This window comes from Glycine soja, chromosome 12 (genome assembly GCF_004193775.1).
Source record: "Glycine soja cultivar W05 chromosome 12, ASM419377v2, whole genome shotgun sequence".
Classification (NCBI taxonomy): Eukaryota; Viridiplantae; Streptophyta; class Magnoliopsida; order Fabales; family Fabaceae; genus Glycine; species Glycine soja.
In genome coordinates, this window is record NC_041013.1 from 41171160 (window position 1) to 41196935 (window position 25776).

The following is a 25776-nucleotide window of genomic DNA, read 5'->3' on the forward strand; positions in this document are numbered from 1 at the left end:
ACAAAATATACTTTGTCTTTAAGATAACTGCTAGTCCATAAAGCTAGAAATTGATCTTAATTATTCAGGAGAAGTTTGCATAAATATGCAAATCAAATCTTGTCATTTGGATACCAAATTTTAATTCTGACATCTCTTGGAATGGCTCAAATGCCTTAAAGAGGCAAGCATAAAAAACTAGTTAATTAACGCTTTGTGTTTGGTTTCTCTTCATCAAACACTTGTTAAATTAGTCAAAATCACGGTTTTGAAAATAAGGAGACTAAAAAACTGATAACTAGTATCCACTCAAATATCACAAAGTTAATAAAAAAAAACACTATAAGATATCAGCCAAGCTAAATTATCTAATGCTCCAAATATGCTGTTTATTGTTTATTCTATTTTAGTTTTATTTTTGTCAATTATTTGAAATTTTTATTCCTTAAGATTGTTTTTGGATTGACAAGAAAGAAATGAAATAAATTTTTCATTATTTCAATTATTTAAAATGCAATGAAATAGAATAAAATTTTATGAAATTTATTTCATTTTATTTTATCTAGAACTCTTGTTCCAATTTAGAAAGATAAGATAAAATAAACATATTCCATACTAATTTTTTTTATCAATCTCTTTTTTTCCCAAGCATGAAACAAAAAAATATTTTTTTACCATAAAATATTCCAAATAATGATATAATTATTTTCTTATCGTTAGTCAAACATAAAAAAAAAAAAAAACAACAACAAATGAGGGCATGGAAACTATGGGTTATTTTCCATTCGAGAGAGTAGGCCCACATGTTAACCTATGGCCCGTCACATGATGCAATAGGCCCATAAAGTTTCATGCATCGTGATATTTATTTAAGAAAAACGTGTATCGTAATCTGTTAAACTACGGCATATATATTATTAATCACATGAGTTGTTAAAACTTTCTATCTATTATTTAAATATAATAATAAAAAAGCATCAAATTTATATTAAATTGTTTACAGCTTGTGAAAATTACATACTGTTTTTTGGTCCATAAAAGTTCCATGATTTGTAATCGATTAATTGATGTGGCAAAATAGTGTTTCTAACTTAGCTATTTATTATATTTTATTTCCATGTACCTGACTAATTTACTTTCAGAAATAAATATGTATGCAAATAATAGAAATAAAAAGTAGGTTCTCAATGGGAGCTTAATTTCGATGGTTCATGGTAAGAACATAAGATAAAAGATGTCATCAACTTTTTTAAATTTCTTAGAAACTATAAAATGATAAAAGTATATAAATAAAACTTTCATAATTTGATTTATTTTTTGAACTGTTCAACATTTTGTATTCGAATTTTATAACCTCAGAATTTTTCATTCAGAAATAATATAAATAAATCAATTAACAAAATAAATAAATAATATTTTATTTAGATTAAATGACATCAGAATAAGTATAAAAATATAAAATAGTGTTCTTTAATTTGATTTTTTCCATTATTTAAAACTTCATATATTGAAGAAAAAAAATGTTTAAGCCAATGATCTTTCTAGCAGTTACACGCATTCTAATAAAATTCCCCCTTTTAGTTGATATAGAACATGCTATAATTATGTGTTTGTGATGAATTTTGATCAAGGTCTTATTAGAAAAATTATCAATTACTGGCACTATGGTAGACTCTCTGTCTTGGGGTGTCTGAATATGAATTTGTGAATGGTGATCTGCTTTGGTGTGTGTTTGTGTCTATTCATGTTGCCTCCTGCTTCTCCAAATCAGACTTGACCTCAATTTACATGCTGGTGCCATCTATCAACTAAATTTGCTATATATGTTCCCTTATTTGCCCTTTTGCATCCCTAACTTTTTTGTGCTAAATATTATCAATGGGTTTTATAATTCTGCTATGTAAATGATAGTACCATTTGTGTTGTTTTATGTCATTTTTGCGAGCAAATATTATAAAGTTTTCCCCATGCAACATTTTATCATCTCAATTCATTTGCCTTCAATTCACGTTGTCTTCCAACTTCTATTTAAGTTGTGTCTTGCCTTATTCGTGAACTTGATTTTCAAGATGGCATCACTTCTTTCCTTTTGGCTGAAAATCTTAAAAAAAGTATATCTATAAAAAATAATTCATTGAGGCTAATTAACCTGTTATAATCCGAGTGGTATGTTTACTCTCTAAATTGATCCTAAAACTTATGTGGCTTTATGTCAGAAATATTGTTGTATCCTTTACTATTTTCCTAATGTTCATTCAATGTTATAGCCTAGAGAACAGAGTAGCGCTTGATTTCAGTATATTTTCTGTTTTTATTTTTTGAAAATAATTTTCATTTTTAAATTTTTAAGATTTAGAAAACTTCTCAAGAGAATAAATTATTTTAAGGTATTATTTTGTTTTTATGAAAATACTAAAAACGTTGATTTATTATTTTCAGTTTGACCTATTTTTTAAAATATTTTCATAAAAAATTATTTTTTAAATTTTAAACAAACCTATTTTTACCCTTATTTTATGTTTTCTTTAAAAATGAAAACAAAAACCAGTCAAACCACCTTATCTTCTTAATTTGAAACATGGAAAGACATGCAGAGAAGAAGATTAAGCTACATGCTGACAGGGCATGAGCCATAACACAACATACATCAAATTGCAACATGGCCTATATGCTTTTGTTAATGGTAACTTGGAGATTGAGTTTTGATCCTGCAGTGAAGCATTGATGAAAATAATAGCTATTTATGAAGTTTTGGCGAAAGATGAAAGTTTCTAGCCTTGAGCAATTTCTATCTTAAGGAGCTAAGATAGATGCAAAACACAAATAATAAAATTAATAAAAGTGTCTGGTAATTGGAATTTAGCTTGGAGTCATAATTTCACAGTAGTATAAGCCAAAGAGATACCCCATAAATCAAATGAATAAGAGAAGGAATTTTGGTCTCATATTTTCAGGAAACTATATATATGTACACTGCAGTAATGTAATTTTTTTATGGTTTTAGCAAACTATATAGGTATATTAATGAGGTTTCCTGATCAGTTCACCTTTAGTTTCTATTGCAGTATGTTAGGCTCAAGAATCTCTACATTACTCCTAAAAATTTACCATTAAAGAGCTACAAAGGATAAACATAAACTGAGATATTTCATTTATATGATGTCTCAATAGAGTACCAACCTTATATTATATAAAAATTCTAATAGATGACAACCATACATGTGTCATCCTCTAGTATTTTAAAAGTCAACTATTTGGGTCTTTCTAAGCCTAATTCTATCACAGTATATAGCCGAACTGCTTCTGCATTTATATCTTGTCCAATAATTTCTCATTCATGAGATTGTGAACATGTTGATGTTGGATATCCTAATTTACATTCTACTGAAGATACATAAAGGGAACACTTGACATTTGAGACAACTACTGTTGAAGCTAGGAGTCATTTGTGGATCCTCCTCGGATTATTCATATAAGGAACATACATAATATAGAACTATGTAACCATTGTGTACCAAATTCATGAGCCCTTAAGACACTAGAATTCATTGGTCGTGTTTGATTCATGCTTTGTCTCACCAATTAAATTGAGCCAAAGGGGTTGAGAAAAAATTATTAAAGCACATGGCACGCAAATGAAATTCACTCGCTAGCTTCTAGAAGGGGAAGTTTTGTTATTGCGCGCCCTTCAATGTTCAAACACATAAGTTGAAATTGAGACCAGTATTGGGAGATGGAAAGTTATTCATTTATATAAAATGAGCAAATTAAAATATTGGATAAATAGTCACTTTTGTTCCTAAATGTATAATTTGATAATAAATGTGTTCTTGAAGGATGAAAATACAAAATTTTATCCTCGAAAGTGTAAAAAGTGTAACATATATATATATCTCACCGTTAACTTCCGTCTATCACGATTAATAAAATAGTCTACGTGACACAGAGGGAGAGAAAAATTTTTTACAGGAATGATTGTCAACATGAGCATTCTTTTTTTCTTTTAGACTCAATTTAATTTACAAGTTTGTTAAAAAGAATTTGTTGTAGTCTTTATAATTTTTTTCAAATTATAATAATTAGTCACATTCTACTATTAACGTTTGGATATATTTGTTGTACTTTTTACACTTTCGAAGATTAACTTTTGTATTTTCATCTTTCAGGGACGTATTTGTCAGCAGAGTGGGAAGATGAAAAGTAAAAAAATATTATATATGACAAACAGTCTCTATGCTGGTAATTAGAGACGATCACATTGACAATCATTTCAGTGAAAAATTTGTCTCTCTATGTCATATAAACTATTTTATTAACGGTGACGGACGAAAGTTAACGACTGGATATATTTGTCGCACTTTTTATACTTTCAATGACTAAATTTTATATTTTCATCCTTTAGAAACATATTTATCAACAAAATACACGTTCAAACACAAAAGTGGTTATTTAGCCTAAAATATTTTACTCCTCCAAACAAGCTCATGCTGATGTAGCTGCGATGCATGTGCAAGTTCAAATAAGAAACTTCCACCACCCACTTCATACAAATCAAATTCTAAATTAAAATATTTGACTCCTCCAAAGTGAAAAAATACACTTTAAAAGATAAAATACACTCGAAATCATTTCCTTACAAAGGCTTAGGCTGAATTTGATAAGAAGAAAAGAAATATATATAAGAAATAGGATAAATAAAAAGAGAAATATAGTGAATATAAATAGATAAAAAAACATAGTAAAAATAATTGTTTGATATAAGAAAAATAAAAAAGAAATATATATTTAGAAAAATCGTTGTTAATTGTAATAAAAAAAGACAACCAGCGTGTATTGTGAATATTTTTCTTTCATTTATCTTTATTTTATGATATGATTATATTTGCTAAGATATTTCAAATAATTTTTAGTTTTTTTATTAACTGAAAACTTTATTTGACCGTTTAGTAAACAAACTTTTTAAGTTGTTTCTAGAGTTTTTTAAAATGGTACTTAAAGTAATGTTTTTTTGAAACATTAGCTTTTCACTTTGTATGTTTTCTTTCATCTTCATTCTCAATATATTTATCTAGTTTTCTAGTTACTCTTTTTAAATAAATTGTAATTTTATATTTTTCTCATTTTATACTTTTCAGTTACTTCAATCCAATAAACAAGTTTTTTTAATAATTTATAGCATTTTTTAAAAACATTAACCTCTAACTTTGTATATTTTCTTTCATTTTTATCAATATATTTATCTAATTTCCTAATTTTCCTTTTAAAATAAATCATAATTTATTACTTTTTTTATCATTTTACAATTTTAAGCTACTCAACAACTAATTTTATCAAATATTTATTATTTAATAAGTTAATTAATTGTGTGAAACATGACAATGCTTTGGAGATATATCACTTTTTAAGTTCTCTTCCTCCTGTCCATTCATCTCAATTAAACAACCCTATTTTTTAAATATTTCTTTTATTTTCACTCTCTCCTTAATTTTTAACTTATTTTATTACTCCATCCGGATTGAGATATAAGAAAAAAAATTGAATCACACTCATCAAGAAAATTAATTAACATCATTTAGTTTTGATAGTTTAATAGAAAGGCCAATTCATTTCTTAAAATATCATCTCCATTAATTACATAGGACAAAAAAAGATCGTCAAAAATAAAATTCAAATAAAATAAAAGATATTTTAGAGATATTATCATTAAATATAAAAAAATTAATTAAAATTAATTTATATTTTAATCTAATACACATTATTATTTTTTTTATTTATATGTCAGTCGGAAGAAAGTACAATAATAAATAAAAATATATTAAAGAGATTTGCGAGAAGGGGAGGCTGGAGAAACAATCCCCGAGCACAAGTTGCACGAAAATAATAATGTACACGCGATAATTAGCTATTTTTTATCATCACAGTTACTGCCTAACTTGAAATGTTTATTTTCCATTGTCAGCGACGACGAACAGATCGCTGAAAAAGGCTGACACGCAACTGAATGTACTCATTGTGTTGTTGCCATTCCTACTCCAAGTAGCCCAATGTTAAAGTAAATTCCAAAGCCGCCACAACATTAATACGCTGAGTTTACGGAACAAGTTACATTTTCTTAATTTCTTTCTCTCACAGACAGGATTCCAACTCATAGTGTGGCAAAGTTAGCGTCACCATAGAAGATATGTTTGCAAAACGTGATTGAAAGTTTATTTTACAACCAGCGCAGCCGAATAATCAAAAATATTATTAGGAAGGTTGGAATTTATAATTACGGTTAGGTGTAGGAAAAAATGAGATGCTTTTATAAAATAGTTGATGTTGAAATTTTTTATCCCAATTAATGTCGATTAATATTATAAGATAATTCTATTAATTATTTATCATGAGTGAATTTTATTTTATGAGATCAAAATAAATAAGTCTCTTATGAAAAAATTATGAGATCAAAATAAATAAGCCTCTTATGAGATAATGAGACTGTACTAGGTTAACACATTATAAAAAAATTAGCCGTCATATATAATTTCTTCTTTTCTCTCTATATGAAGAGTTATGAAAGTTCTATTAAGAAATAAAGAAGTTTCGGTTGAGGAAAGAACTATGAAGTCACCGATTACGCTGTTGTTATTGTTAGCAGTTATATGATATGTAACAGATCCTAAGAAGAGTAAATAGATCAGAAATTACCTATGAATTTAGATTCTAATGTGTTCGTTTATTTGATCAATCATTATGAATTCAATTATTTTTAAAAATTCTTCTTAATAATCTAACATAATGAGTTCTAGTGATTATATTGGTATTTTATAAGGATTTTCTAAAATTCCAACCTTTGATACAAAAAGAAAATAAAAAATTTCTTTTTTCTTATTTTATAATGTCAAAAGTAAAAAAGAAAAGGTTGGTTTTAAAATTTCATAAATATCTCTAATAAAATAGTAAACTGTGTAAAAATAAGAGTAGTTTAATTTTCAGCTTAATATTTTTTTTAGTAGTAGAACGAATTTTGATTTTTATCCCTATTCTCATGTAATATTCGATAATTGTTATTTAAATGCTTAATTAGAAAATCAAGTGACTCTCCGCTAGCGGCACCCACAAGTGTAATGTGCCATCTATAAAAAAAAATTATATCCTAAAATAAATATTATTTATCTACTTTAAAATGAATTTTTTGAATAAAAATAGTAGATTTTAAGAAGGATAAAAATCAAAGATAAACATTGTACAGAAACTAAAATCAAAGTTATTCAGTGCATGCATGATTCTTAAACTCTTATAAAATCCAATTTTAATTCCCTTCTTTCCGTCCAATGCAAAATCTGACCAAGTGTAAAAATATGTGAGTTACATGATTTTTTATTCGTCCCTTCACTTCTTGAAACAAACTAAATGGAGGAAGGAATTGATAACTATGTTTTTTCCGTCACTCATTCCATCCTCCATAATTTATGGGTTCCAAATAAAGTTTAAACAAAGCAGTAATGTTTCAGATTTAAGTTTGTGCAAATAAATAAAAAATAGATGTTCGGGAAACTTTAACTTCTTAAACGAGTTCACCCATCAACTCAGATTATACTAACAATCTAAACAAATAAAAAATAGAACAATTGCATATTATGTTGTGATTAACGGGAAGATCCAGTACATCAGAATTCATGTATGTCATCAAAATAGCCAGCCAAATTGAAGGCTCAAGAAAGTGATTCTTAACCAACATTAAGGAAAATTACAAAAAAGAAGAGAAATTAAACATCCTCAAACTACCAAGGATAAAAATTGAAAAATTAGATAAAAACAATCTAATATAATGTCACAAAACTAAAGACTTATAAGAGAAAATCAAAGTCGACCTAGTGACAAGAGATTGAAGTAGTATGAACGAGTTCATAGGTTTTGAACCTCAGCATAACTATTGTACATTAAAAAAAAAAAAAAGGGAAGATGAAGACATCATAGCCATAAAGCCCCAGCTTTTTTGAGGATAGGAACCAACTCACCATAGATATGAGTAGCCATGATCCTATCCAATCCTCCAAACAACTTCCCCCCTATAAAAACCGCAGGAAACTGCACCTTCCCCTGTTGTGTGTTCCCATCACTACGAACTGTTTCTTCCAACTGCTTGGCAACACCCTCTTCATCTTTCTCCTCCACCTCATAAACCGCAGGGTTAACACCAAGACCAAGAAGCAAGTGCTTTACCACATGGCTCATGCAACAGCCTCTTCTCCCAATCACTATAACCGCGTTCTCAGAAACCATGTTGAGCACCATTCTCCCTGCTGAAGAATGAATATTATTATTATTATTGTTAACAATGTTCCTCATTTTATCATCATCGTTGTGGGAATGTGCAATTAATGGCAATGGGGAGAAGTGGGTGGTGAGGTTATGGAGAGGGCGCCATGATCTATAGGGAATTGCTTGATGCATGATGATGGAGTGTGTGGATTGATCTTAGTAAATGTTTGTGGGTTTGTGGTTATGGGAGGTTGGAAGAGAGGATGTGGAATTAATATAAATGGTAGTGGTGGTGAAGAATTGAGAATTGAAAGGGTCATAAACTCGTAACTGGTTACGTCAACAAAAACATATTTTCTAAGTCACGCGGTGTACGTGGTATTCGTATTTGGTCACCTTGTTGTGGCTGACGTTGTAGGTTTTGTCACTTCCTCTCCTCTGCTTTGCATTTTGTGTACCTATTGATTTGGACCGCGCCCAACTTGTTCTGCTCCATGTTTAATCTCAAATAGTAGTAAATCTCTTTTTTTATTATTATTTCTATTTCTAATTCAATCTCAATCCAATTGTTCATCTACTAACTAAAATATAAAAATACTTGACTAAAGTGATAATATCAGTATATGCTTACAGGTTAAGGTGACAATATCAATTTAAATGAAACAACTAAAAAATTCAGAAAATTATTTAAAATTTTCTTAGTTTTATAGACTAGTATGATAATGATATCATCTTTCAATGGTCAAAATTGTGGTTTATTTGAAATCCACTGATATTATGTTTGTCTAAGTGAGAGTGGATTCAAATTTCTTAAGTAAAGATTGAGGTTTCAGTTTTCTACAAAGAAAAAATATAGTTGGAAAAATTAAAAGTAGTTAGTCAAATATTCTAATAAAGGTTATTAATTATCAATAAAGCTGAGAAATGTTTTGTATTTTTAACACAATAACAAAAAAGAATAAAATCCAATTGGTGTTCTAAACATTCTATCTACTTGTTTCTAGTCTTAAAAGGCCATAGATACTTTGCTTGCATCCTCATTTATCCACGTCGTTTTCGTATTCGGCGTTATACACATTATAGAATTGGACTTCTAGCAATTTTTTTATTTATTTTAAAAGAGCATATATTCGTCTAATCTTTCGTATACAATTCAAATTTTTGTGACTTTCGTATTTTAATGCTACAAACTACAGGTATTCTTAGTGTAAATTCAACTAATGCTTTGTTGAAAAACTAAAGATTCCAAAAGAACATAACAAAAAGAGTAGGAAAACTTTTTTTTTTGTGGTATTTAAAATTTTTATTTGACATTTAACTAATAATCTCTCATCCCATTCAAAAATAAAACTTCATATATTAACTAAGGAATCAAGTATCAAACCACTTATTTCAACACTTTTTTGTTAAACAATATAAAATTACATATTACTTTCGAAATCGTAGCTTAATTTTTAAATTTTTTATTTTATCAAGTAGGAAAATAAACAATAAGGAAAAGCTAAAAAATGTAATTAATTTATTGTTGATAGTAGTTGGTAAAATACTAAGCGCGTGCAATGATTAATGAAAGGAATTAGTATTTGAAAGAAAGAAGTGGAAATTCCAAATGAAGTTTGTTATGGACTATGCACGCATATTAGGGGTGGGAACAGGTCAGACAGACTTACATGGACCTACGATTTGATCTATATAAAGTTTGGTCTGGATTAACCTATTTAATTAAAAGGTTAGACTTAAGTCTTCTAAAAACCTATTAAATTAAATAGACCAGACTTAAACTTATTAAAAAGTCTGGTAGGCTGGTTTATATATATTATTTTTTTTGGATACCAATATATACTTATATTATTTTTTGGGTATAATTAATTTTTTTTAAACTAACGGACTTTGTTACACATTATTGTTCCATAAATTTCATTCCTATAATCAAGTAAGATTTTAATTACAATTTAGATGTGAGTCATGTGCCCATTTATATTCCTCATCATTTTTATTGATTTTCCTATTGGGTTTCCTATTTAACTAGAGTACAAGAATATTAAAGATTTAATGTGAAAAAGACTTTTAAAAATACTATCAACTTAAATTAGACTTTTAAAAAGATCAGACCGAATCAAAATAAAAATTTTTAATAAACTATAGACTAAATTCAAACCTCAAAAATTCTTCATAAATTAATTCAAATCTTTTAAAATCTGGTTTAATATGGTTTATTTCCATCCTAACCCAGAGACAGGTGGCAGACGTTGTGGACTTAAGAATGAGATGAACGACTACGACGTCAGCATTGCCAGGATAATGCTGTGACGCGTCCTTACGTCACCGTGTGATAATTAACAATAAATCTTAGCCTGTAGCGTTGCGCCACGTATGCAGACAAATTTACACGATCGCCTCACGTCATGGCTGCGTTGGAATTTTGGGTCTGGCCCCACCTCTTACTTAAGTCTTGGTTGACGTTACTGCCCGAATGGATCTCTCTATATTCTTTCTCTTCCATTTTTTTTTTATTTCTCATAAGTTTTTAGCTAAATAAATAAAATAAAAATGATACATACTTTATAGATAGTCAAATTTATTTTCTCAAAAACTTAATAACAAAATAAATAGAGAGGATCCAAACTAATTATTGCATGCTATCTTATTCGGGTTTTGATTATCTCTAATAATTAGATTTCTCTCCCTGGCATGAGTCTTACATCTATCGTGTCTTTTATATTTATAAAAATAATTAAAGTGTTAATTTTAATTAACAATTAATACTATGATAAATTTAAATTGTTTTAAAAATTCTTATAAGTGCGATTTTAAACTACTATTTAATATCATTCTTTGCAATTTAAGAGCTATTTTTTTCAACTTATAAGTGCGATTTATAATGATATCAATTCAATGAATATATCTGCTTTAATTAAAAAAGAATAAATGTATCTTTCATAAAATAAAATTAGCAATTAACATACTTAAAACTAAGTATATAACTTAGAAACTTATTTCAAAGAAATATGACGCAAGAGAAATATTTTCAATATAAATTATACATCTTTTAAATATATTTTATTAAATAAATTTATATTTGTTTTTAAAATAATTTTTATTTTATTTTTATTGAATAAAATTAAAATAAAATTTATTTTCTATTAAAAATATATTACAGAGATATTATAACATCTGTAACGATTTTAGTTATCTAATAATATAGAAATGGATTTTATTTATTTTTTAAATTTTATTCAAACAAAAGACTAAAAATAAATATCATAATATTTATTTTAATTTAATAAAACTATTTTTTTTTAAATATCGGTTTATATAACCAGCAAAATTAATTCCCCACGATTTTTATTTTTTTATTTTCCTAGTTATTAATCTCTATTTGTTTCATAACTCATATTTTTTTCTTAAAAGTAGAAAATGGTTAAAATTTTAGAATAACTAGAATAGAAATTAAAGAAATAATCGGGTATTAATTAAAGGAGAAAATTTATGAAAATAAATAATTAATATTAAATGAGACAGTAAATAAGGATTTCTATTACATTTTTAAAAAAATATATAAGACTATTTTCATTAAATATTTTTTAGCCAAATAAACAATTAATCAGTTGAAATGACTTTCCAAAAAGTAATAATTGATATTCAGTCAAAAATATCTTTCCTTTAAAAGAAAGTTTTAAGAACAAGTCAACAGTGATAACTCCATTAAAATTTATTATTATTATTTTAATTTTATGGGCCCTATTATAACAATTATCACTTTTTGTTTTATAAAACTTAGGAGTTTCCCTCTGTAGTAATGTAGTAGATGGGTTATTGAATCTGCGCTACTTAAAGCTAAATTCAGTAGTTTTTTAGTCTGATTGTCTTCCCTTAATTTTCTTTTGGGCATCTAAAAGCTCAAATTCTAACCGTTATTTTGTGATTGATGGTTAGTTACGCATGTCCAGCACAATTATCGGTACATCCGGTAAAATAATAAAATATCATTTTTATCTTTCTATAAAGTTGAATCAGATTGACGAATTTATAAGTCCAGTACCAATTATTAATCCGTAAATTTTATATGAATTGGTCAATTCTTATATGAATTGATAATTTAAATTAAGTTATAGATTTATTAATCCTGATGAGGTCCAAACAATATTATATGGATTTGTAAATTGGCAAATCCAATAAAGATTGACCCATCTATATCATCAAAGATCGTGCAACTGATGTATTTGCTAATTGGGCGAGTGATGGTTTAGCTAAGTTAGTTTTTTTGGCTTTTGAATCCTATAGAATTGACGATGTTCCTCTTCATATGCATATTGGTGATTTTGTTCATGATGGTGTAATGCTTGATGGTCATTTTCTTTCTTAATATCCTCATCCCGTTCGTAAAAAAATAAAATAATAATAGTATTACAAAACTTATTAAAGGAACCTCACAAGTTACCTAACATCTATAATTTTTATTTTAGAAATAATAATAATAATAATAATAATAATAATAATGACCCAAAATGAGTAATCCACTAGGATCAACCTAGTGGTGGAAAATTTTGGATAATATGTATGGGAAAATTTGTTAAAAAATTATATACGACGTGTTTGTATAATTTATTTATGTGACATGGATATTTGCCAAATGATAAAAAAGAATATCACATATTTAAATTCATATTATTTTATTTTAATTTTAAAGTTTTTTGGTCCTTTTATAATAGGTTGTCTTACAAGTTTTTTATACTTAAAAATTGTATTACAGTTCTATATATATATGTGACTGTGTTATGGATTTATATTCATATGCCACAAGATATATATTTTGTGCATCCATTGTTTAAATTTCAATATAGAGTCACAAATCACATATAGAGACAGGTTGAATAAATTCTTCCACACAAAAATTTAAAGAAATAAAAAGATGATATTAATCATATCTTTAAAATTAGAAGTAGGTTATACGCTTTAACTTTTAGAAAATCTAGATGAAAGACCTACTTAAGATCTATAAATGAAATCTAAGTCGAAAAAGAAATTTATTTTATTTCATTTACTTATCCTTTAATAAGTACTGGTTGAAAAATTCATATAAACTAGATCACGGCACCTTTCATTACGATTGCAATGACGCTGTACCAGAACTCATTAAGCTTAATTATCCATGAGTTACTCATTTTTGGCTAGGCAACGTATTTAAAACGTATATCTAGAATCCACATGGCACATAATTAGCATAACTTGATATGATCAAATTCAATACGTCAAAGCATGACGCGGTGCCAATTGGCCAATATGCCCATACATTGACACAGCTTAAAGGAACAAAAGTTAATTGAAGCTTTCTTTATGTGACGTTTTGGGTTGAAAATGCAACAAATCAAGGAGCGGCATCAGGTTTATATAATTGTATTTTTGCTTATCATCATCTTCTCGACAACGATTCTGTATCAATTAACAAGTAACAACTTACAAGTATCGTTTAGCAATTAGCACATGTGACATGACGGAGCCCTAATATCATAATTAATATCTAAATAATATGGAGCGATAAAGGCTATATTTTATAAACTGGCTCACTGACTCAGTTGAATTGCATCTCATTGGAGGAGGGCATCGAGGCTATATTTTAGAATCAGTTTTGTAAAAAAAAAAAAATTATAGTAAAAGATTTAAGTCTGATTTTATTTTTTGTCACACTCAATGAAACCCCATTTTTAATTTAATTTATTAATATATATATTTTTAAAATATCATATAATTTAATTTAGATTATATATATATAAAAAAAATAATGAGCCATGCCTGTTCGGGTAGGCTATTAGGCTGGGCCAGTGGGCCGGACCATTTCTAACAATTCTAAAAAAATCTTTTAAATAAAAAATTAAAACTAAAATATACTATTTGTAATAAAATGTGTGATTTAACTATTATAATATATAATTTATATTTTCAATTATTATGAAAAAATGAAACTGTGAAGATAAAATCTTAATTCACACACAAACGCGCAAGATATATATATGCAATTATAAGATGAGTTACCCCAAATCCGTTCGTGCCCTTGCATTTATTTGTCTATTGGAAAATATCTCAAGTTGAAAAAAAAATCCAAATCTAAACTTAAATATGGTTAAATCCAATTTTCCCACTTAAAATAAGGTCAGGGTCAACAGGTTTTAAATTTAATTGTTGGCGACTGAGCTAGCTAGCATTGGATGCTGCAGCTAGTACAGGGTCTTCTTCAAAAACTATTGGTAGTTCTTTAGATTTGGTGGTTTGGAAAATCTGTGCCTTGTTTCTGTCAGATCTATTGTTGAATGGGAACTTTTTCACTATCAACTTTGTTATTGCATTACTAATTTGTGTGAAATTTTTCTTTTCCTTAACCAGAATAGATCTGAGTGTTTGTGTTGGTTGAGTTGTCGTCTGTAGGGTAACCGGAAGGGGAAGGGTGTGGGGAATTTTGGCCCAAACGGTATTTTGCTTATCTGTTTTGTAAAATAATGAAGAAGAAAAAAAGGAACAATGAAAACATGATTTTGTTACAGACTTGCATGACAAAATCATATTTTTATTGTGTTTTGTTTTTTCACCCCATTTACTTAGTAGAAATACATTTTTGTTGTGTTTCCCTCCAAGGGAGAATTTGGGAATACAGCTAAAAGGCACCCACCTGAATAGTACCAATAGCAAAAGTGGTAGTGCAGTAGCAAAACCCTTGTTGAATTTCAGCTTACGGCGACCGAAAGGTTTAGTTGGCCCATGAAAATGATGTGAAGAGTCTTGCAATATGGCTTGTTTGGGCCGTTTGTTCGCTTCTTTGTTTTGTTGACGATAAAAAATAAATTAAACCGGTTATTAAATAATAAAGATGTTGATTCTAAATTTATCAATTGATAATTGATTCAGTAGTAATTAAATATTTATCACAAAGTAATTTAAATGATAATTTATTATTAGATGACAGTAAAAAAATTACATTGTCCGTAAATAAGCATTAAACTCTTTATATTTCTAGTTTCTAATAAAGATTTTCAAATTTAGGTTTTAGTTGTCGACTTTTGCAGGTTTATTTCTTGCATGTTTCTTCAAACTCCAAATTCGGGCTCCTCAATAGTGAGAAAAGTGAGAGCTTTAACTTTTAAGAGCTAAAATTTATATATTTTTTAAAATATGGACAATTACTTGTTTTAAAAATTCGAGGACGAATCCAAAATGTAATTTTTTTAAAAGAAAGACTAATTATTAACCCTTAAATATATTCAGGCATTAAAGTATAAATAAAAACACTACAATTCATGCTCTATTGCTAATGTCCCACTGAAAAAGCAGATACATACCAATGTAAGCAAAAACCATGGATCGAACCGTGGGTAGTGCAAATGGTATTTAGAATTTCCAATCAGGACATTCTTAATTTAAACGAGCATAACTTAACAGATGATTGAAACATGTCCTCTGCGGTTCGCTTGCAGCTCATAATCATACCATAACAAAATCAACGGGAAGTGTTAAACCAAATAGTAACGGGTTAAGTACGACCCATTGACGATGTAACGAGGTACAGATTTTAATCAAATCTTCTCATTCAACATAGGGCAAATATTGTCTAACGCATCCGTTAAGGTTTGGTAAGCAAAAAATAAAAAACCGACAATCCAACTTATTTCAGGCAGCAAAATTAAATCAGGATGCTAAACTCTAGCAATTATTTCAAGTAATGTGAAGCATTCGTTTGGATCTCAATTAATCCTTTCCCAAAGATTTAAAGGGTTGCCGCTCAGTTGTCTAATCAAGCCAGCTATATCCGAATTTGCAAAAACATATCAAGAAAATCGATCCTGAAATTGATAGTTTACAAGCTAAAACCAAAAAGAAACAAACAGGCTAACACACTCACTTTCTGCCTGGCTCCAATTTCATCTCTTGAAGATTCAACAATAGATCATCTGAATTCAGGTAAACCTTGTTTGCCGCATTTGATATAGTATGTGCAATCTCCCTTGCGGCTTCTATCTTCCTCAGTGTGATAAAAGCTGGATTGTTGGCAATAGCTTGCCCAATCAGTTGGGCACTTTTTGCTTCTCCCTGATCATTAAAAGATTCGTAAGAAAGGTCAGGGAGAACTGAACACACTTGGGATGCAAAAGTGATCTGATATGCAAAACAGCCAATACCAAACAATCTATGCTAAATTTAAAATCTCACTCTAAACTTAACAGGCAGATATGAAAAGGCCACTTGTTACCAAAGAAGAACCCAACATACTGATCAAGCAAAGAAAAATCACAAATTTTCCCATGAGTTTCAGGTGTTGTGTTTCAGAACAAGACCTAGTCAGAATAATGGCAGTATAGTCTAACCCAGCAGCATATAACATTTTTTCCTTAATACACAAACTGTATTGGAAATGTAAAATTTGCAGAAACTTGTACTAAGCACCAGTGTTAACTGCATCTATGCATTAATAATTTATCATCACCTGTGCTCTAATTACAGCACTTCTCTTGTCTTGCTCAGCTTTTTCCACAACAAATTTAGCCCTCTCAGCTTCTTGTGCAGCTACCTGCTTAGCTTCAATTGCAGCAGTAAACTCCTTGCCAAAAGTCAGACTAGTAATTGACACATCATCAAGGGCAATATTGAAGTTAGCAGCCCTTTCAGTTAGAATCTTCCGGATTTCCCGACTAACAGCCTACAAAGATTGAGATCAATTTAATGTTAAAGTTCAACACTCTCTCTTTGTGCTAGAAATGAATGTTTCAACTCAAATAAGAAAACATTGCATGGAACTAAAAAGAAATTCAGAGGGACATGATTCATGTGAATGAAACAAAAAAGCAATAATACTTCTCTAGTTCATAAGATAATAAATCATCCTTAAGAATTTGATTTTGATAACATACGCATTGTACCATTCAGTAATGATAAACCGATTTCGGCAGAATATTTCCAAGGATGAATCACTAATGCATCTGTTGGGCTTCCAACAAGTTTTGCAAAAAAAAAAAAAATCAAAATTTTGACACCATCTCAGCAACAAGCAATCTTTTTTTAAATGGTTATTTGAGCTTTTCATGCATCATACAGATAAGGTTTGCTCCTTACCTCTCGCTGAGTAATAAGCTGGCTGGCATTGTACTGGGCAACCACGGCTTTCAAAGTTTCATGTATGATTGAAGGTAAAACCCTTTCATTATAATTCTCTCCAAGGGTCCGATAAACCGTAGGTAATTGGTTGGGCAAAGGGCGAGTAAGAACTCGAAGTCCAATTTTCACCTGTATAACATGCATGTACAATCAATAAAAGGTCAATATTGCACATGTTAAAATCTTTAAAACAAATTTTTTTTAAATCGGTTTCTAGAAACCAAACATCCTATCATTCACAGAAGAGCTAAAAAAGGCACAGAACAACCCAGGACAGTGGGAGAAAGGACAATATGTGGATAGTGATGGATGCAGATACTTTCACCCATTAAAAACAAAGGCTAAACTTGAAAAGGTAAATTGGAGATTAGAGTATTTGATACTGATAAAGCATTTGCATAAGATATTTATACTTCAAAGCCAAATATCAGATGTCTAACAGCTTAAAAATTCATAAATAAATGATTTTAAAACATCAAATGGGAGGTGATGTAAATCTGTTTACATCATTTCAGATTAGGGGGCACCTATCAGGTTCTAGATATTAAATTGAGATAGATCGGAATGTATTCAACTAGATGAAAGAACCAATATTCCAACAGATTCAATTATTATACTATTAAATCTTATCATCTGAACTTCATAAGGTAAACATTGTCGTCCAAAAATTAACTTCAGGCAACAAGAATGAAATAGGCAAATAGCAGTCATGCAAAATCTTAAGCATTGCTTCTGCAATCCAGATTCCGGTAAAAAAATGGTATCAAAATTCCTATATAAAATAGCATGTCTAGAAAATTAAAATAAACTAATATGAATGCACTGTTTACAATCTGATAACAATCATGTTTCACAGTTGTCGCAATCATGTCAGTGCCTCAGTGGTGAAGCATAATGGAACAAATCTCAGGTGAGAATATTACTTAGTTAGCTAAAGTTTGGCCCAGTAACAATGATGTGTGTAACAGAAGGACACAATAGTGTCTACACAAACATGCCATCGAAAAAGGAATTAAGGGCCAAAGTAGAGAAACTAATGCAAAAAGTCATGCAAATCAAGAGGAAGGTGTCAAAGATGCTCAAATCAATTTCATTTCCAAGAATACAATATGAAGGTCAGATTTTTTTTCAGTTGTACGAATTTGATAACAAAACCATTTCTCTGTGACTACATGTAAGTCTTAGCAAAATGTATTTACCATCTGTAGATCACGACTACCAGATGTACTCTCAACTAGATGGGGTCGTGCACGGACATCATAGATAACAGGCCTCTCAAACCACGGAATCATAAAGTGTGTTCCTTCAGGATAGACCTGCACATTAACCAACATATCAATTTTACTACAACCACCATAACAGAACTCAAACAATGGTCACACACACTTATTAGTAATAACGAATCAATTTAGAAGGTAAATAGCTCTTCTGAAAAACATCAACCATAACACAAAGACTGCCACAATCATAACCGAGTAACAATCATCAAGCACTCCAATGCAGTAAACAGCAAACCGTTTTCAATTTTTTTTTCTTCATATAATAACCTTGTCTTTGACACCAACTAGACGGTTGAAAACAATGGCTCGGTGACCTCCTTCAACGTTGTAGAGACTGTTAGCAGCTGCATATAAACCAATTCCACCAAGAAGCCCAAGCTTCAGCAGCGCAGAGGACGCACCGCCACCTGGAACGTTCGGAATCTTCATGTTCTTCAGATTCATCTTTTTACCTAATTGAACAGAAATGTAGCAGATGTAAGTAACGTCATGTAAAGCTACAAATTTCGCATAGAGGAAAGAAAACACAAGCACGTGATCCAGAATCAACGAACTTAAATGAGAAAGGAAAAAAAATGTTCACCGAGGGGAGAATATTAATCGAATTTTGGGGAAAATTCTCAACAATTAGGACAAAAATAGAATTGAAATAGCTCGTGCTAGTTAGTAATAGAAGAATTTGCCGGAAAAGAAAGGGAAAATGGAAAGGGATGTAGTACCTTGGAAATTTCCGATGGACGCCGAGAAGAGTGAGGGGTTTGGGGGTTGGTTGTTTGTTGCGGGGTTTATGTAGCGATTTTCTGTAGGGTTTAAACTTTCCCAACAAGAAAAAGAAAAGGATAATAAATGCATTCCTGTTGCAAAATTTAATCGTCAAAGAATTCTAAAAAGTAAACATATCCGTGGTCATTTATGCCTATAAGCCCAATTTACAAAAATAAAAACATTATCAAAGGGGTTACTATTTACACCTATCTATTTACTCTTAACACCTCCTTTTCTTTTTAAAATTTTAGATTAAATATGCCTTGGTTCATGTAAGTTCTTATTTTTTCAGTTTTGGCCTCTATCAGATATTTTTCTCATTTATAGTCATGTAAATTTATATATTTTTTAATTTTAGTCTTTATAAACACGAACTTATGAAGACTATAAATAAAAAAAAAATAGAATCTTAAAGGAATTAAATTTAAAAAGACGCAATCTTATAAAGACTAAAAATGAACCCAAAAAAAAAGTATAGCAATCAAAATTGAAAAAAATATCAACTTACATGGACTACAATTAAAAAAATTAACTTATAGGAATCAAAACTGAAAAAATTCAACTTACAGAAATTAAAGATATATTTAAGTGTTTTAGATAAAATAAAGAAGTTCGATCTAATTCACATTTAACTTTATTATTTGAAGGAGGGAACTGAAACATTAAAAATGTCAAACCTGCTAGGGATGACCAAAATATTTGTTAACCTTGCTTGAATCTCAACATAAACTAGAAACTACTACCATTAGACTATTTATTAACCAACTTGAATCGTGGACCATAGATTTTTGGGCGGATAGTATTTAATTAATTGTACTCACATGTAGCAGCACGGCTATAAGCACTAGTAAGTGTTTGTCAATTTAGTATTATGTTTTTTGTGGTAAACTTGGTAATCCAATAGCTGGTACTCTGGTATTATGTTCCTTCCTTTTCACAGTACTTCGTCTTATAGCTAAGAGATCAGAGTTTTCTATTCTCTCAGTTGAACAAGATTCGTATTTTATTTTATTTTTTAAAAATAATGTCATGGATGGGTGGGTAAAACAACTCTGAAAAAAAGTGCATTTTTCAACCATATATAAAATTGGATTTTGGTCCCATCCTTCTCTAATAAGGACATCGCATCTGGACTATTGAGGTGGGTTGTGTAAATTACCGTTTGATGTTAATTTTACCTTCCACCATCTTGACTAAAAATATTTGTAAGTGTTTTCAAAATGCTGATTAAGAAAATGATGAGTTAAGAAGGTACAAGCTAAGTAAGTGACTAAACAATGCTTATATTTTTACAATAAAAAATTTCAAACACTCCATCTTAGTTTTTTTATTTTTCTGTTATTATTACACTGTATTATCAATTAAATTAATTATTTATCTTTCATCTATTCCTTTCTCTCTCAAAATATTTACAACTCAAAGGCTATTTAATAAACATTTTGCGTGAGTTAAAACCCTAACTACCGGCAACAAAAGATACTGGTGATAATTAACAATATTTATTCAATGCTGTAACAACCTTATCATTTGTGTTGGGTGTTTGAGATTATAGTCCTTGTATCTTATCTCATTCCTAAACCTCCCATATGTAACTAACCATACATTGTTACCGAAGTTGTATTTAAGTCCGTACTCATCCAATTTTATGCCATGCCATCTACCTTATTTCTTTCTAAATGTTAATTACTTTCCAAAAATCTCATTTAATTAATATATATTAGAAAACACTAATTATTATATTCGTATTCAAAAGAGACCATTCCTTAAAGTTAAAAAGTAAAAAAGCAAAGAAATGAAGAATGACATACATGACACAATGGTTGAGCATCCATTTATTTATGTTTTATTAGGATGAGAAATAAAAGAAAAAAGAAAAGCTAAAGTAGCTAGGTGTTCGTTTTCCTCATAAACAAAATCATGTGATCCAAATTAAATAGTAAATACAAGACAAGGATTAAATTAAATACATAAAAAAGAGGGCATTAAATAGAAAGAATGAGGCTCAATAAAACCCAACACAGTTCCTTTTGCCCGTAGAAGAAAAGAAAGATTAGGAAATGAAGAAGTCAGAGTAAAAGAAAAAAGATAAGACGACACATTGACAATGAAGTATTTTCTGGTGATCAAGAGAGAGCTCCCATGCAAATGAAGCCAAGTCCAAGAACAAGTCCGAAACCCACATTCATCCCATTGGCAGCATTAGTATCCTTAGGAGAATCCGAAGGAGCAGAACCAGCCTTACCAACGCTGGGAATCTCAGGAGTGCTCTTAGAACCCTTAGGAGAAGGAGCCGCAGAAGAAGCACGAGTCTTGGTGGTTCCGAAGAGTTCCAACGGCAACAGAACCTTGTCAACCTGGTACACAGCCAGAGGAAACTTCTCCCTCAGTGGGTTGTTGAGCTGCGTCTGCACCACCCCTGTGGAGATGTTCACCTGGTTACCGCCTTGGCCGGTGAAGTTCAGCCCCCAGGTCCCTTCTTTCTCCGTGGCCTGCGTCCTCACGGGGTTGCTCACGGTTAACAGATCGGAGATGGTGTAGTATTTGGGAGTGACGTGGAAGAGAATGAGCTTCACCTTCTGGTCGTCGCTGAGCTTGTTTAGGGCACCGGGTTTCAGGCTCTGGAAGGCGTTGTCGGTCGGCGCGAAGAGCGTGAAGCCTTGTGAGTTTGATTTGAGCTGGGACTCGATTTGAGTGAGCTGCTGTGTGTCCTTCAGGAGTTTCATTAGGGTGGTGTATTGCCCACCCTTTTCCAGGATCGCGGTGAGGTTCACCGCGCCCGACGGGGACGGTGCCGGGGCTTGGGCTTGGGCTTGGGCAATGAGGAATGTGGTGAGGGTGAGGAGAATGAGTGTGGAGGGTGTACATGTGGAAGCCATGTTAATTAGAGAATTATTCGATATAGTACTAGTTTTAGATTATTGTGTGTTGTTGATGTGGTGTGGAGAGTGGAAGGGGGGTTTTTATTTGGTTGGGGTGTGCTAGTGTTAGGTTGAGACTTTGTTGGCATGAGCTGGCTAGTAGCTTAAAATTTGCTTGTACTCATACAAGTTATTGCGTCAATTAATTTATTAAAATTGTTTTTATTTAGAAAAAAAAATTTATCTTTATTTTTTTTTTTAAAAAAAAAGTGCTTATATAAAAAATATTTATTTTAAAGTTATTTTTTTGGTTTAAACAAATAATAAGATTGGCTTATGGATGAAGAGAAAAGAAAAGAGGAGAGGTCTGGATTTGTTCCACTGTTGATAAAAAATAAATAAATAAAATTCGCTTGTAATAGTTGAGAAATAATGAACTAGAAAATGAACAAAAAGTTAAAGAGAGTAGTAGGACATGGAGAGCGATGTATGAAGGAGACAACAAGAGAAGAATCGTCTCGTCTTGCCAGGAAAGAGAAAGAATAGTATTAAAGAATGACAATGAATCCGGTTCTTGTCAAGTTTTACATTAAGAAACCTAATATTTCCAATTACAAAACTTAATGCAGCAGTACTTTAGGTGCTAGTGATATTTTCAATCAAGAATATAAATTTAATTTGATCATATATGACAATTCATTATTAGATAATAGTATAATCTAATTTTTTTTGCAGACCCATAAATAATTTTGATTTATATTAGGACATGGAGAGATATACCTGGAGGAGAGAGAAGAGAAGAATAGTCTCTATTTGTTATGAAAGAGATAGAATAAAGAATGAAAATGAAACGATGCATATCAAAATTTTCGATAAGAAATGAATCTTAACGTTGGTTTCACCCATAGGAAAACGTGGGCAAGCATAAAGTCGCGGAAATGAAATGCAAGCAGAGATCATGTCAAACCTAATATTATTACAATTGCAAAGTAATTGTAGTATCTTTTTTCCCATCAAAACTATAATTTTAGCTGTATATGAAGATCAGCAAATTAAAGAGTATTTGGTAACGGGACTCCTTTAAGATTGTTAATGTTAAATTTTCAAGCTTAGTCTAGATTTTTAAGAAATATACATTTGTAGAAAATTTTAACTATGTTTTCTAAAGCTTAGTTAAAACCATTTTCATGGAGGAAGTAGACATCTAAGATTTCTATGAAAGCGAAAAGTTTTAACTAGATTTAAGATAATATTTTTAAGAATCTTTTAAATATTCTAAATACATTTGTAAGTTGTAACACTCCCAAAAAAATTTCAAAAGTCCCAACGATAAAAAAGAAACGTATTTTTACCAGACACCCAAAATGTTATTAAGGTAAAACTTTAATTTAAATAACAATATAACACCACAAACCCTTAAGATATATAGTTAATCCTAAGTTCTGTCCTATTTACACTAATAACCCAAATTTCTTTCTATTGTTACTTATCTTCTTTGTTCCCACCTGCCTTTGTTTTGGTGTGCAGTTTTGATTGATATTCATACACTCATTAGGTGGATATATATGTACCTATTGAGAAATAGGAAGTATAAAAAATAAAAAATAAAAAAATGTGTTAGATATATAATAATGTAAAAAAAAAAAATTATACCAACAATTGAGAAAAATTGAACTCATATTATTGTTATTGGTATTTTTGGTTATTTATTCTCTGAGATCACCCTAAGAAATGGTGGCATCTTTATAATTCAGGAGTATGATAATCAACAATAATGCTTACCTTAAAGCGTATTTTTACACGTTCAAATTCTAACTTGTCAAAATATTCTTGTTAAAAAAGTAGAAATATATTAAAATCACTAACAATAACTTATAATTTTTAGAGTATTTTAATAAATCTCAAATTATAATAAATTAATATATTCTTATTAAAAAAACAAGTGAGATGAGACTTTTTATTTATACTTTTTTTATTGATAAATATGAGTTGTTGGAACGTTAGTTTTGTGAATAGAAAAGATCAAAGATCAAATTTGTAATCTTTTTTTTTTCTTTTCTTTTAATTATCTAACTCATCTTATATGTCTTGTACGTTTTTCTTGCTTTTAAGAAGGAACAAGTTAATTAATTCCTGTATATGTATATTGTTTCATCAAAATTGTTGATTTTCTGAAGGATGAAAATAATTCTTCATCAAATGATTATGTGCAAGATGGCCGTTGAAGAATATACATCGTATCGATGTACAAGTTGAGTTTGGACAAGCAACAGTTGTAAAATGGTGGTTGGCAGCCTGGCATATGTAGACATAACATGTGGAATTAACATTAAGCACTAAATAAATAAATAATCAATTTGAAGACATTATTATGTATGCTCTGCAATATCATTGAGTATCATTGTCAGAAATACAGTGATACGATATGATTAAGCTATGGAGTCACTTCAGCCAATTTAATACGGCCATGTCCACCACTCAACATTGTTTTCTTGTATCCCACAGTCAATATTCTACATCAATTCACATTTCAGTACCACAAGAACTGTTAATTCAAATAATTAATATTGTCTACAAATGCTATATTCTTATTGTTGATGAAGAAGCATATCGGGAGGTGTTTATACTTTTTTCTTTTCTTATTCAGAATTGTGTCTATTAAGATGAGTTTTTTTTTTTGAAATTTTAAGTCAATTAATTTGTATTATAAACTTTCTTAAGCATCATGTGCTTATATAAATATTAGGGTTAAACTTCTATGTGGGTCATATAATGTACTTTTATAACAAGATAGTTGGCTGTGGTGGGGTGTTAAGACTTAAGATACCACGTGAGGAATTTTTTAGCAACTCTTGCTATTAAATTGGGAGGGTGCACTGTTCCTAATGCTGAACTTTGGGCCTTGTTGCCTAGAGTTGACTTAACTAGGAGAAGAGGATTTAAGAATATAATTCTGGAACCTGATTCCTCTACTGCTGTCAGCTTGATTACTAACTGATGTTCTTCTATCACCCCTCCTTTTTGTTAGTTAATAGATTCATTCATCACATTGAGGCAAACTGGAAATGTCAAGTTTTTGGGTACTGGAAGGAAAGAAAAAAGGAAGTGTCAAGTTATCTCACACATTTTGGAAATATCTGTGTATAAGAAAAAATATCGATCAGCAGATGTTAAATCCTCAAATAAATTTCATCAACATCTCAAGAGAGTAGTCATTGATTTCTAGCTAAGAGTAATCTAGGTTTACCAAAATCCATTTCCTATATCAGAAAAAAAAAACCCATTTATTAAAACTTTTAGGCTTTGTTCGGTTCAATAGACGGAAATAAGGAGATGATGCAGATATATGTTATCACAGGGTATGGTGTGCATGATTTTAAGAAGAAATAAGTCAGTGACAGACAGGTTATGGGCCCAAAGCACTAAATTTCCTATTTTATCTCTACTAAATAATTTTATAGTATTATTTCTTCTCTATTTCTCTTAAACTAAACAACAAAACACATCAC

The 25776-nt window shown here is 29.9% G+C and overlaps 3 protein-coding genes across 3 annotated transcripts; all 3 read right to left on the reverse strand.

Moving 5' to 3' along the window:
* Positions 1 to 7574: 7574 nt before the first annotated feature.
* LOC114379156 (glutaredoxin-C9-like) lies at positions 7575 to 8498 on the reverse strand. Its single transcript, XM_028337757.1, has one exon. The coding sequence runs from the start codon at positions 8413 to 8415 to the stop codon at positions 7933 to 7935; it is 483 nt and encodes a 160-aa protein (XP_028193558.1). The 5' UTR covers positions 8416 to 8498; the 3' UTR covers positions 7575 to 7932.
* A 7359-nt stretch (positions 8499 to 15857) lies between these two features.
* LOC114380562 (prohibitin-1, mitochondrial-like) lies at positions 15858 to 19506 on the reverse strand. Its single transcript, XM_028339677.1, has 6 exons — positions 19364 to 19506; positions 18912 to 19096; positions 18564 to 18680; positions 17323 to 17493; positions 16697 to 16909; positions 15858 to 16302 (listed from the first exon to the last, which is right to left on the reverse strand). The coding sequence occupies exons 1-6, from the start codon at positions 19494 to 19496 to the stop codon at positions 16111 to 16113; spliced, it is 1011 nt and encodes a 336-aa protein (XP_028195478.1). The 5' UTR covers positions 19497 to 19506; the 3' UTR covers positions 15858 to 16110.
* Positions 19507 to 21292: 1786 nt separating this feature from the next.
* On the reverse strand, positions 21293 to 22359 carry LOC114378013 (fasciclin-like arabinogalactan protein 13). Its single transcript, XM_028336519.1, has one exon. The coding sequence runs from the start codon at positions 22283 to 22285 to the stop codon at positions 21533 to 21535; it is 753 nt and encodes a 250-aa protein (XP_028192320.1). The 5' UTR covers positions 22286 to 22359; the 3' UTR covers positions 21293 to 21532.
* Positions 22360 to 25776: the final 3417 nt, after the last annotated feature.

Bases quoted from the DNA above. Each gene is read 5' to 3' on its own strand.
- LOC114379156 (XM_028337757.1), bottom strand. From the start codon at position 8,415: ATGCATCAAGCAATTCCCTATAGATCATGGCGCCCTCTCCATAACCTC.
- LOC114380562 (XM_028339677.1), bottom strand. From the start codon at position 19,496: ATGCATTTATTATCCTTTTCTTTTTCTTGTTGGGAAAGTTTAAACCCT. The intron at 17,494-18,563 runs GTAAATACATTT...CATGTTATACAG, and splicing joins GTAGTCGTGATCTACAGATG to GTGAAAATTGGACTTCGAGT. The intron at 16,910-17,322 runs GTAAGGAGCAAA...CAATCTTTGTAG, and splicing joins AGCTTATTACTCAGCGAGAG to GCTGTTAGTCGGGAAATCCG.
- LOC114378013 (XM_028336519.1), bottom strand. From the start codon at position 22,285: ATGGCTTCCACATGTACACCCTCCACACTCATTCTCCTCACCCTCACC.